Genomic DNA, 12155 nt, shown 5'->3' with positions numbered 1-12155 from the left:
AACCTGTGTCGCACAGCAGATTCCCAACCACTGGACCATCAGGGAAGTCCCTAAATAATAGTTTTGAAAGTCTAGTATTCTATGTTACCATGTCATTTTTATGGACTTATTTGAAAGCAGTGATTCATCTCTTTGGAATTACAGGCCATTTTTTAAAATGCAAGATATGTACTTACTTGAAATACCTGATTTCAAGAATATCTGAGACCTGTATATTTTTTTAGTCTTTTTGCTCAGGTTTTGTATGCAGTTTACTAGAAAAAAAGGAATTCTAGCCATTTAATCTTTTCCTCTCACTGCAAGGTTCCTCTATTTAAAATGTGTTCAAACAGGCAGTGCAACTCTGGATCCATGGTTTTGAACGTGATAATGAATGCCTAACTTCTAAAACATTACTTACTTTCCTATGATAAATAGGAATCAAAATACACTTCGAATTTACAAAATCATATGGAAGTCAAAATGAAACCACAAAGACTCTACCTAGATTTATATTGTTTCTAATCATTTGCAGAAATACGGTGAGAGGTTATACTGCAGTGAGCCTTCTTTGCGTAGTGACCATTACTACATTAATTCTTATTACCTTGTACTCGGTTGCATTCTAACCCAGAATAGGTTGTGTTTGGAGCTTACGGGAAGGGTGTGTACGCAGTGGGTCAGACTGAACCACAGGTGACATAGCAGAATGAAGTGTGGGAAGCTGTGTGGAGCAGAAGGCCTAAGCATTTCATGTGGGCATTTCCCCGGAAGGGTAGAAACCTGTTACTGACAGAATAGGGTATTGAGCCAGGGAGCCAAGTAATTCTAAAAGACGGAAAAGATTACGCGTGTTTTCTCAACTCTTGGGTGGTAAATCACGATATGTGTTTGTTTTAACTGCAGGCTGGGAAAACAGCCTGGGCCACTATACGTAGACCGCAGCACTCCTTCATACCTGCCACTTGAGGGCCTGCTTGTCATATGTAGAGTGGGATTTGGCCACGTCCTCAAAACAAAGGGGTGAAAATTAGTTCTTATCGGTGTCTAATATAATATTTCTCTAAATTCAAAGAACTAATCACAAATATTAGAAGGTTTTATTTTTAATACATACTGTCTGTCAAGCATTCTCTGTAACAGCTTCATATTCAGTAACCAAATCTCTGCTTTTGTAGAGCTTTTCTGGTGGGCTTGGAGAGGGTAGGGGGCAACTGGGTTGCAGAAACAGATAAGCAAATATATGTTCAATGTTTAAAAATTCAATGAAGAAAAAAGTGTCAGGACTGAAAGTGAGTGGGCTTTGAGAGGCGGTACTGTTTCGTATAGTGTGGTCAGAGAAGGTATCTTTGCTAGAGTGCCATTGATCAGAACTCTGAAGGTAGTGATAGAGCAAGCCATACTGTGTATATAGCAAATATCACAAGGTTTTTTCCGTAACTGTGAGATTCTGTGTTTATTATAGGCAATTTTGAAACTGAAGGTAAGCTAATAGGACAAAATTGAATTGTAAGTAGTATCTTCTCTTAGAACTGATCTTATAATTAATGTTTTAATATTCCTCTTTGCGTTTTTCGTATTTAGTCGCATTTGACTCTGTTGCTCTTTCCAGAAAAGCTGACCATGTGTTTGTTAGTACTGTGTCTCACCTGATGCGAACACTACTCCATTTAAACTCATTAAAGGGCACATTGTGATTCTGAGGAGAAAGGGCAAGAGGTTTGAATTCCATAGAATACGGCTAAAGGAAATTTTTCTTACCTGATTTCATAAAATACCCCATTTACAGACGGAGGGGACACGTGTACCTGTGGCTGGTTCATGTTGTCATATGGCAAAAACCATCACAATGTTGTAATTAGCCTCCAACTAAAATAGTTTTTTGTTTTTTCTTTTTTTTTTTAAAGAAAAAATATCCCATTTACAGTTTTCAGATTTTTAACCAAGCTTGGTAGAAATTTTTGGTAAAAATTTAGAATGGTACTTGTGTTTGGTTGATTTTGAAGTTCACTTACTCCTTAGAACTAAGGAAGAGATCTTGATCTCATGTGAAGAACTTGTTTTCTTATTTTGTGTATTGCATTCCTTCTGACCTTTAACCTTTGTTACAGACAAAGAAAAGTAAAACCAAAATGCCGTCTCTAGTAAAGAAGTGGCAGAGTATCCAGCGTGAGTTAGATGAAGAGGAAAACTCTAGTTCCAGCGAAGAGGACCGAGAGTCAACCGCACAGAAACGCATTGAAGAGTGGAAACAGCAGCAGCTGGTCAGGTAAGGGAAGAGGGGTCTCAGGTGGGGCAGGGTGTGGTGGTTGTAGCTGTGGTTTTAGAACCATTGTATTCCTGAAGTGTTTGTTTCTGTTCTATTTTATTTATTTACGGTCTCACTGCTGCGTGAGCTTTTCTCTAGTTGCGGAGTGCAGGGGCCGCCCCCTGGCCGCGGTGTCGGGGCAGCCCCCCCCCACCCCCCACCCCCCCCCACCCCCACCCCCCCGTGGCGGCTTCTCGCTGCAGAGGGCCGGCCCCGGGGCACTCGGGTCTCGGGCTGCAGCTCCCAGGCTCAGTGGCTGTGCACAGGCCTCGTTGCTCTGCCGCCTGCGGGGTCTTCCCAGGTCAGGGATTTGAGCTCACACCTTCTGCTTTATCACTGAGCGACCACGGAAGCCCCCATGTCCTTAAAGTCGTAGCCCTGATTTCTTTACAAACTTATCCCAAGCAGTTTTTAATTCATAGAAATGTTTTTTTCCTATAAAAATTACAGTCTAGCTTTTTTCAAAGACATCAGAGTTGTAATACTTCCCACTAATTGTTCATCTTAGGCAAAGAACTGTCTTAACCCTGAGCATACACGGGGAAATAGTCATCCCCTACATTTACCATGTAGCTCCAAGAGACCAAACTTAATAAGAATTTAAATATAGCTAACCTCAGTCTTCTTTATGCTTGTGATTTTGAAGGTGCGCACACTGAAGTGACCGACATCCCTTCAGTGTAACCAGTCGCTCGGTTGTGCATTATTACCTGGGACAGACTGATAGTGACGCCAGACTTCAGGTTCATCTCCAATAGGGTCTGGCGTATCACTGCTTCTGCTTCTTACACTTGCAACATCCGTAAATGCAGTACTTACGGAAATGTTTGAGGAAATTCCCTGGCAGTCCAGTGGTCAGAATTTTGCACTTTCACTGCTGAGGGCCCAAGTTCAATCCCTGGTCATGGAAAGATCTCACATGTTGTGGCAAAAAAGAAAAATTGAGAGAGGATAGCCATCTTTGCTTCATAATTCAAAGCATTTTCTTTTTTTTTTTCTTTTTAATTTTTTTTTTCTTTTCATTTTTAGATCCATAAATACCAATGGTATAGTCATTCCAGTGAAATTTTTGTTCCTAAAATATGTTTCTGTCTAGCTACTACACACCTGTTTTTAGCATTTGTCCCACTTATGAACTTGATCAAATAAGTTTTAGCATACAGCAGCATAAAACGTGATAACGCAAATATTATATTTCCTTTTTGACCTATATGTTGTTCACTCATTAATCTTGAATTTAAGAAAATTCATCTAGATTATGGTCTTCTTAACACTCGTAGCCTGAGATTTTACTTATCCAGTCAGTTTTACCATCACAATTTGAATGTACAGTGCTGCTATCTCTTTATATTCATTTGAATTATGTAATACTGGGGGCTGTCCAGGAGGAGACTATGAAGATGTTGTCTCCAGACCTTACTTCCTTGAAAGGTGATGCACAGGATTTGGGGCAACACAGAAAACTGCAGGATGGTATTAATGATAATTTAGTCTTACCTGTGTATCATCCTTGTAGATGACTCCATTATTCTTGAGTTTTCTTACTGTTTTAGTGCTTTTTTAGTGTTGCTGGCAGTTGATTAATGATTAATTCCTACAGTGATGAAATAGTAAACTATTCCAAGATGATGGGAAGTCACAAAGATCTTGTAATTTATCTTATTTTAGATTTATAAAAGGGTCTTATGCACTCATTTTGGTTATTGCAAGAGAGAATCTGAGTTTCTGTTTTGTCTCTGCTGTGCCACACAGCTGGTGGGTGCTTGGTTCCCTGACCGGGCCCTCCACAGTGAGAGCGCAGAGTCCTGACTGCTGTACAGCCAGCGAATTCCCAAGAATCTTGAGTTTTGTTTTGTTCTTTTAAATCATAGCATACTATATGGTTTACCTATGAACAGATAGCATATGGTGGTTGTTTAATCCCTAAGTTGTGTCTGACTCTTTTACTACCCCATAGACTGTAACCCGCCAGGTGAACCTTGAGTTTTAATCAGCTTTTCAAATAATTGAATTTGAATGAGCCGTGAGAGATCAATGCTAGTTAGAACTAATGAAAAGAGGATCTCGGAAACATTAGGCTATCACTGGTGGTATGTTGAGGGTTAAATATATCTTTTTAGAGGTTAAGTAAATAAATCTAGGATAAAGACTCCTAACTCCTTGGAGCCAAGAAATACTTCTGCAGGCATGTGTTATTTTCCTTCAGTGTAGGTTTAATGGTTACTGGGGAGACATAAAAATAAATATGCACTTACATATAAATACAACTGTAGAGCCGAGTATTTTGTGTGTTTGGTTGACCTATCAGTTAAGAAATTTGATGAAAACTATTCTGGTACCTGGCTGAGAAATTTGAAACTGTCATGAAGATAGATACAGTAGATGCAATTTGCAGGTTTAGTTAGTTTCTCTTTGCTAGGAAACGAACAGTTCCTTTCTTTTTTTCCAGTGGAGTAATCTATATGTTGTTTTCACAGTGGCATGGCAGAGAGAAATGCTAATTTTGAAGCCCTTCCTGAAGATTGGCGAGCAAGGCTGAAGAGACGAAAAATGGCTCCAAACACATAGTTTTATACTTTTTTGTTACTGTGTGCTGGTTGTTTTGTTTGTTTGTTTTTTATGTTCAGTTCAGAGTCTTAACCAGTTTTACTGTTGTCAGTAAACTATAAATGTTATGAGGGAGAGCATATGAATTTCCTGGGCAAGAGCATACAAAATTCCCACATTTGTGAAATGTAGTTTTTTCTGTTTTGCCAAAAGGTGAGGTAGCTGAACCATTTGACCTGGCTGCCTTTATTCTCACACTGGCAAACTCAGCATGTTAGGTACATTATCCTCATCAGTCTGGACTTGTGGCTCGTGACACTTCCGTAGAGGACTCACTCACGAAAAGGGAAGGATTTTCCTGCCTAATAGAGGCTCTTGTAGTTCCTAGTGTGGCTCTCTCTCTCATTAACTTCTTCAGAACAAGTGCAATTAAGAAGGCAGCTCTATACTCTACCTTGCTTAACTGGGATTATAGGAATTTCCTTCTGACCTCTTCCTCTTAGTCTGCCACCCCCGAAGTGCTGAGGTATACAACAAACTCATTCATGTTGTGCTAACAGACGGCCACACTCTTTATAGAGTATTTCTCACAAATTCTAGAACTGATAAAGATAGCTCAGTCATTGCACATACTAGGTGACATATAAATTGCAGTATATGGCAGCAGCAGCAAGTGTTCCTGTCTTTGAGACTCCCCCCTCACACGTGGGAGTGAATGTAACGAGCCACTGTGTGTATTGCTATGTCTCCATTGCCGACCTTGGTCCAAAGTTCACCTCCCATTTATATGTGAATGTATTCTCCATAAAATTCCAGTATTTAAAAAAGCAGTTTACTGTTCTGTACTTTCTATTGTATCACAATCAGGTAAAAGTCACTTTAAACTGAAGAAAAAGCAAATTGTGTTTTAAAGCTGTTTGTATTTCTCCAGTTTCTGACCTTGTAAATTTGTATATATGCATTAATAAATCCTTTTTTATACTTCTGATTGGTTATCCTTTTGCTCCTGTTTTGCATGTTAACTCCATGAAGATGTCACCAAGGCTTCTTTTAAGTCAGTCATTTTTTCTAACCAAGTACAGTGTAAGGCAAACATTGAAGAAGCTCTCAGAAGAAAGAGGAGTGTCAGGATCTTGAGCCCGTTGCAGGGTGGGAGGATGGGGTTAGAAAAACAGGACTCTAGTACCAGAAAATACGGTGTGACTTAAGTTTTGGAGCTTGTGATCTATATTAGCTTGTATTTAGCCTACTTAAATCCTGGAAATGACAAAATGTGGTTAATGTTCTGAAAAAAAACAAAGGTGCTTTATACTCTCACTAGTTACAAGAGTTATATATACTCATAGTCATGTAAAGTTAACCAAAGACAACAGTAGTTAAAATTTTATTCCAGTATATTTATATGCAGCTAACTGTACTCAGTGTCATGTATGCATGTGTGTTGGTTTTTAGTTACACAAAAATCGGGGTGACCATTTTGTATATAAATTGTTTTTCTTGTCATTTGCATTGAGCACATTTCTGGAAAAAAGGCTATTGACTAGTCATTAAAGCTTTTGCTTTTAACTGCCTAACAGTTACCCAGATTTCTAGGAATTGTTGACAGGGACTAAGTGCCTTTGTCCCTATCCTGCCAGACCAGAAGCATTTTTTTGAATCTGACAATTTGATAGTCAAAGTGTGGGGTTTACTTTGTTTCTTGTATTTTTCAACGCAGAAGGTAATTTTTCAATTCTAGGTATGGGATAGAGGGAATATAGGGTGAAAGAGAAGCGGCTGCCTTTGAGTAATACCCAACAGTTTTCTTCAAGCTGAGAAACAGCTTTTTTTTTTTTTTCTTTTTGGCTGCCCCGTGGAGCGTGCCTTAGCTACCGACCAGGGATCCCACCTGTGCCCTGCAGTGTAAGCGCGGTCTCGTTAATCACTGGACCGCCAAGGAAAGGAACAGTGGAAGTGTTGGTCGCTCAGTCGTGTCTGACTCGAGACCCCATGGAATTCTGTGGGCAAGAATGCTGGAGTAGGTTGCCCTTTCCTTCCCAGGACCGCCAAGGAAGACCCCATCAATGCAATTTCTGATCCGCAGATTCCGGGCCACAGTCAGTTCAGTCGCTCAGTCGTGTCCGACTCTGCGACCCCATGAATCATAGCACGCCAGGCCTCCCTGTCCATCACCAACTCCCAGAGTTCACTCAAACTCCTGTCCATCGAGCTGGTGATGCCATCCAGCCACCTCATTCTCTGTCGTCCCCGTCTCCTCCTGCCCCCAATCCTTCCCAGCATCAGAGTCTTTTCCAGTGAGTCAACTTGTCGCATGAGGTGGCCAAAGTATTGGAGTTTCAGCTTTAGCATCAGTCCTTCCAATGAACACCCAGGATTGATCTCCTTTAGAATGGACTGGTTGGATCTCCTTGCAGTCCAAAGGACTCTCGAATCTTCTCCAGCACCACAGTTCAAAAGCATCAGTTCTTCGGTGATTGATCAGCTTTCTTCACAGTCCAACTCTCACATCCATACATGACCATGGGAAAAACCATAGCCTTGACTAGACGGACCTTGGTTGGCAAAGTAATGTCTCTGCTTTTTAATATGCTGTCTAGGTTGGTCATAACTTTCCTTCCAAGGAGTAAGCGTCTTTCACTTTCATGGCTGCAATCAGCATCCGCAGTGATTTTGGAGCCCCCAAAAAATAAAGTCTGACACTGTTTCCACTGTTTCTCCACCTATTTCCCACGAAGTGATGGGACCAGATGCCATGATCTTTGTTTTCTGAATGTTGAGCTTCAAGCTAACCTTTTCACTCTCCTCTTTCACTTTCATTAAGAGGCTTTTGAGTTCCTCTTCACTTTCTGCCATAAGGGTGGTGTCATCTGCATATCTGAGGTTACTGATATTTCTCCCAGCAATCTTGATTCCAGCTTGTGCTTCTTCCAGTCCAGCGTTCCTCATGATGTACTCTGCATATAAATTAAATAAGCAGGGTGACAATATACAACCTTGACGTACTCCTTTTCCTATTTGGAACCAGTCTGTTGTTCAATGTCCAGTTCTAAATGTTGCTTCCTGACCTGCATATAGGTTTCTCAAGAGGCAGTTCAGGTGGTCTTGGATTCCCATCTCTTTCAGAATGTTCCACAGTTTATTGTGATCCACATAGTCAAAGGCTTTGGCATAGTCAATGAAGCAGAAATACATGTTTTTCTGGAACTCTCTTGCTTTTTCCATGATCCAGCGGATGTTGGCAATTTGAACTCTGGTGCCTCTGCCTTTTCTAAAACCTGCTTGAACATCTGGGAGTCCACGGTTCACATATTGCTGAAGCCTGGCTTGGAGAATTTTGAGCATGACTTGACTAGCGTGTGAGATGAGTGCAATTGTGCGGTAGTTTGAGCATTCTTTGGCATTCCCTTTCTTTGGGATTGGAATGAAGCCTGACTTTTTCCAGTCCTGTGGCCACTGCTGAGTTTTCCAAACTTGCTGGCATATTGAGTGCAGCACTTTCATAGCATCATCTTTCAGGATTTGAAATAGCTGAATTCTGTAATGAAAAGTAACAAAGCCTTGGTACTTCACTCGTCCGCTTTCCCCGGGTTCCCCACCCCCTCGGAGGCGGGGCCTCGCTCCCGGAAGCGCCAAGCCGCCCCGCCTCCCCGCTTCCGGCGCGCGGTTGCTAGGCTACCGGCGCCCCAGCCGCAAGCTGTGGCTTGGCGCGAGCTCCGCCAGCGCGTCCTCGGCCGGGTGCGCGGCGGGGCCTCTGCCTGCGGGCGGTGACCCCCCGCCGCACTGGCGCTCCTCTGTCGCGGCCGGCTCCGCGCCCAACGCCTGCTGCCCCGGACGGTCCGGGGCGCCGAGGCGGTAGCACCCGTCCCTCTGGCCTCCCAGGAAATCTCCGCGCCCCATCCCCCGGCTCTGCGGGAAGCTGCCCTCCGCCGCCTTCTCCCTGAGCAGGAAGCCCCAAGCCCCTGAATTCCGGCTTCGGAGCCCCTGAGCTTTCTTTTCCACCCGCCCTGAGACGCCGCCGCCGGACTCCCCGCCCCTTTTCCTTCACTGTCCAGCGGCGTCCTGGTGGCGGGCATCCCCCTCAACCCGGAGAAGGAGGCATGGAGCCGGCAGGGGTCCCGGCGCCTCGGGAGGAGGAGGTCGGAAGGCTCGCCGCCCTCCCAGGTGCCGCAGGTGCCCGCCCGCCCGGGCCTCATGGCGGGCCCTGGCTTGCCTGACGAGAGGTCGGGGTGGCAGGGAAGAGGGAGCGGTGCCGCGTGGGAGCTGCGGCGCGGAGGGAGGGGACGGCAGTGAATGTCGACAGGTGACTTCAGTTGTCCTGCTCTTGTTTATTTTAGCTCCTCCTATGTAATCCAACTGCCCTTTTGGAAATTGGGCAGGGGCTGTTGCTGGATGCGGGTGTCACTGACCGGTCTTCAGCATACCATGCGGAAGTAACATGTTCCCAGCATTGGAAACAGAACTAAAGCAGGAGGTCGGTACCCACCCCTCTCCAGAAACCCAGTACTAGCTCAGAAGGTGTATTCTGGTGGCACCTTTTTCTTGACTAGAGATCTTGATCCCAAAGGGAGAATAATTTGCACAAATGTCTTTCACTTGGTTTGTTTTTAGAAGTTCTCAGGTGTGGTGTCCTCTGCGACCATGCTTGTGTACCTTTGTTACGAGTCAGTAACAGGCTGTTATAATAATGATTATTATGAAAACATTTTCCTGATTGAGATGGTCTGTCGTTTCACAGACTTTTCCTGATCCCTATGAAGACTTTATGTACTATCACCTCCAGTACTATGGCTACTATAAAGGTAATATCTCGTTCTGATCCAGCATCACCTTTCCTGGGTCATTGAAGTAAATTGTTGGATCAACTGAGAGAGTTGCGCTTGGATAGACTAATGAGGAATTTTTTGAGCAGCGTTAATGAGAAGTACTTCCTTTCCCCACTGATATGCTCTGTCACTTCTGTTGAGTGTCCGTTTATACAGAGGTCTGTCTGTCTGTCTGTCCTTGAACCAGTACCACCCTTTCTTAATGACATGACATGGCATTAAAATAGTCTTGATATCTGGAAAGAAATGTCCTCCCATATTGTCGTTTTCAGAATTGTCTTGGCTAACCTTACCTTTTTATATAATTTTAGAATTGGCATGAGATACTTTTTAAAAAATGTCATTGCATTTAATCTATAGATCAAACTTGACAAGAAATGAGAATTTTCCAATACCACATTGGCCAATCTATTAATAGTATTTTCTAATTCTCTAATTTGCTTTGGTTCTCCTTAATGTCTTCCAATAAGATTTATAAATTGTTTTCATGGAACTGCTTATTTGTATGCTTTTATAAGTGGTGTCTTAAAATTTTGATGTTCTAACTTCGTTCTTGGTATTTAGAAATAAAATTTAAGTTTTTGTATTGATTTTATTTCTATCTTGTTAAACTTTCTTATTAACTGTTTCATTTGGTAAGTGATCACTCACTTGTTGAAAACTGAATTCCCAGTTTGCCAGATTCAGCAGAGCCCTCAGGACAAAGCACCTCTCATTCTGAGTGCTCCACTTCCACTCTGAGCACTTACCCTGACTTGCTCATATAGCTGCTGATTTTCTTCTGCCTCCCCAGCCCTTCCTTTCCACTCTACCATATGCCTCTCAAGTCTTCTCCTCAGCGTGAAATGGAGAAAATTATGTTTAACTCACATAAACTGGAATGTGAAGGCTCTTTGTAAAATGGGTTATATCGGTTGTAAAGGCCTGTGGTGTAGCAGGTGGTGACTAGAAGGCAGTTTGCTAGTAGTAATTGTTTGGGTGTTGACCTCAATGTTGCATATGACGAACTAGCCTTCAACATCTTTCACTAAACTGCCTGTTCTTAGCTCAGAGAGGCAGTTTACCAAACTCTGCTACGCACCAGCATGTTTGGAAGAAGAATCCTAGATACCTGTTGAGCGGCTCTTTTGGAAAAAGAGAGGCTTTGATACCGGACCACTTGCAAAAGGAGAAGCGTCTATGTGAGTAGTGATCATGTCATATGTCCCTGGAACCCTCAGTGCCTTGAGCCTAGCGTGGGAGGAGCTGGGGAGCACCCTCGGACACTGTTTCTGACGTCACTCAGAAATGTTCTGTCTTAAAAAAAAAGAAAAATTTTAAAAAGAACAAAACAAAAAAAATATTTTGTAGATCTGCTTTGGATTGTAGGTTTAAAGTACCTTGCATTCTGCATGGTCTTCCTCCAAATTGTTGGAATACTTGTTAAAACTCTTTGGTCAAGAGTGACACGTTGATTTTTTTCTATGCAGTTTTGATGGATATATTTGTTGAGGCTCCTTGCATAGGAGTGGTGGAAACCAAGCCAAGCTAACTTGAACAAAAACAATTTTTTACAGGGATTCCACAGGTTTCTTCTAGAATCCAAGGGTAGGAGCGCAGTTGAATTTCTCCCTCCATGCGTGTCCAGCCAAACATCAATTCACTCGACTTTACTGCACGACCTTCCTCCCATGCCCCTTCCCCGACCCCGGCTGCCATCATCTCACTGTTGAAGCAGCCTCATCATTGGTTTCTGGTTCCATGATGCCCTCTTCCAATCCGCTTTCCACACAGCAGTGTTTTTTTTTTCTTTTTAATGTGCAAATCTGATTGTATCCCTTTTCTGGTTAAAAATCTTTGAATGACACAAGACCCAAAAGCCATAAAATAGAACACTAATCATTTTTACAGCAAACTTTAGAAAAAAGTTCCATTAGTAAAGAAAAATAACTGAAAAAAATTTTTTGTGAGAAATATGTCAAAGGATTAATTTCCTTAACAAAATAACTTACAAATCAATAAGCAAAAGATGGCCAAATAGAAAAATGGACAAAGAGCATGAGCAAGGAGTTCGTAGAAAAGCAAACACAGTCGCTGCAACATGCACCGTGGGCTCCCCTGGTGGCTCAGTGGTAAAGAATGCGCCTGCAGTGCAGGAGATGCATGCAGGTTCAATCCCTGGATCAGATCCCCTAGAGGAGGAAATGGCAACCCGCTGCAGTATTCTTGCCTGGGAAATCCCATGGACACAGGAATCTGGTGGGCTACAGTCCTAGGGTTGCAGAGTTGGACACGACTGAGCACACAGGCATGTCTAAGGATTGATTTCCTTCACAAAATAACTCTTACAAATCAATATGTAAAAGATGACCAAATAGAAAAGATGGACAAAGGACACGAGCTAGGAGTTCATAGAAAAGCAAACACAGGAAGCTTTATGAGAAGATGCTCAATTTCACCCCTAACTAAAGATAACTAATCAGTTTGTCAAAGTACCATTTTGTAAATTATGAGACTTG

At 42.6% G+C, this 12155-nt stretch overlaps 2 protein-coding genes across 5 annotated transcripts in view; both read left to right on the top strand.

Moving 5' to 3' along the window:
- The window catches only part of FNBP4 (formin binding protein 4), a 28884-nt gene extending 23062 nt beyond the window's left edge, over positions 1-5822 (top strand). Inside the window, exons 16-17 of the mRNA XM_055424122.2 lie at positions 2091-2248; positions 4765-5822. Of these exons, the coding sequence (XP_055280097.2) occupies positions 2091-2248; positions 4765-4855 (249 nt within the window). The 3' untranslated portion in view covers positions 4856-5822. The remainder of the gene's footprint in view (positions 1-2090; positions 2249-4764) is intronic.
- Positions 5823-8046: 2224 nt separating this feature from the next.
- LOC129554835 (mitochondrial carrier homolog 2) overlaps positions 8047-12155 on the top strand; it is a 72868-nt gene continuing 68759 nt past the window's right edge. For 2 of the 4 annotated variants that reach the window (XM_055424117.2, XM_055424114.2), the window contains exons 1-4: positions 8048-8995; positions 9169-9305; positions 9570-9633; positions 10704-10838. In XM_055424117.2, the coding sequence (XP_055280092.2) occupies positions 9270-9305; positions 9570-9633; positions 10704-10838 (235 nt within the window). In that variant the 5' untranslated portion in view covers positions 8048-8995; positions 9169-9269. Of the gene's footprint in view, positions 9005-9168; positions 9306-9569; positions 9634-10703; positions 10839-12155 lie in introns of all 4 variants that reach the window. The other 2 variants (XM_055424115.2, XM_088843334.1) reach the window with 2 other exon arrangements.

This window comes from Moschus berezovskii, chromosome 14 (assembly GCF_049115385.1).
Source record: "Moschus berezovskii isolate FMDL1 chromosome 14, NW_MosBer_1.0, whole genome shotgun sequence".
Classification (NCBI taxonomy): Eukaryota; Metazoa; Chordata; class Mammalia; order Artiodactyla; family Moschidae; genus Moschus; species Moschus berezovskii.
Note: the sequence above shows the minus strand (reverse complement) of the source record. Positions and strands in the feature narration are given on the sequence as shown.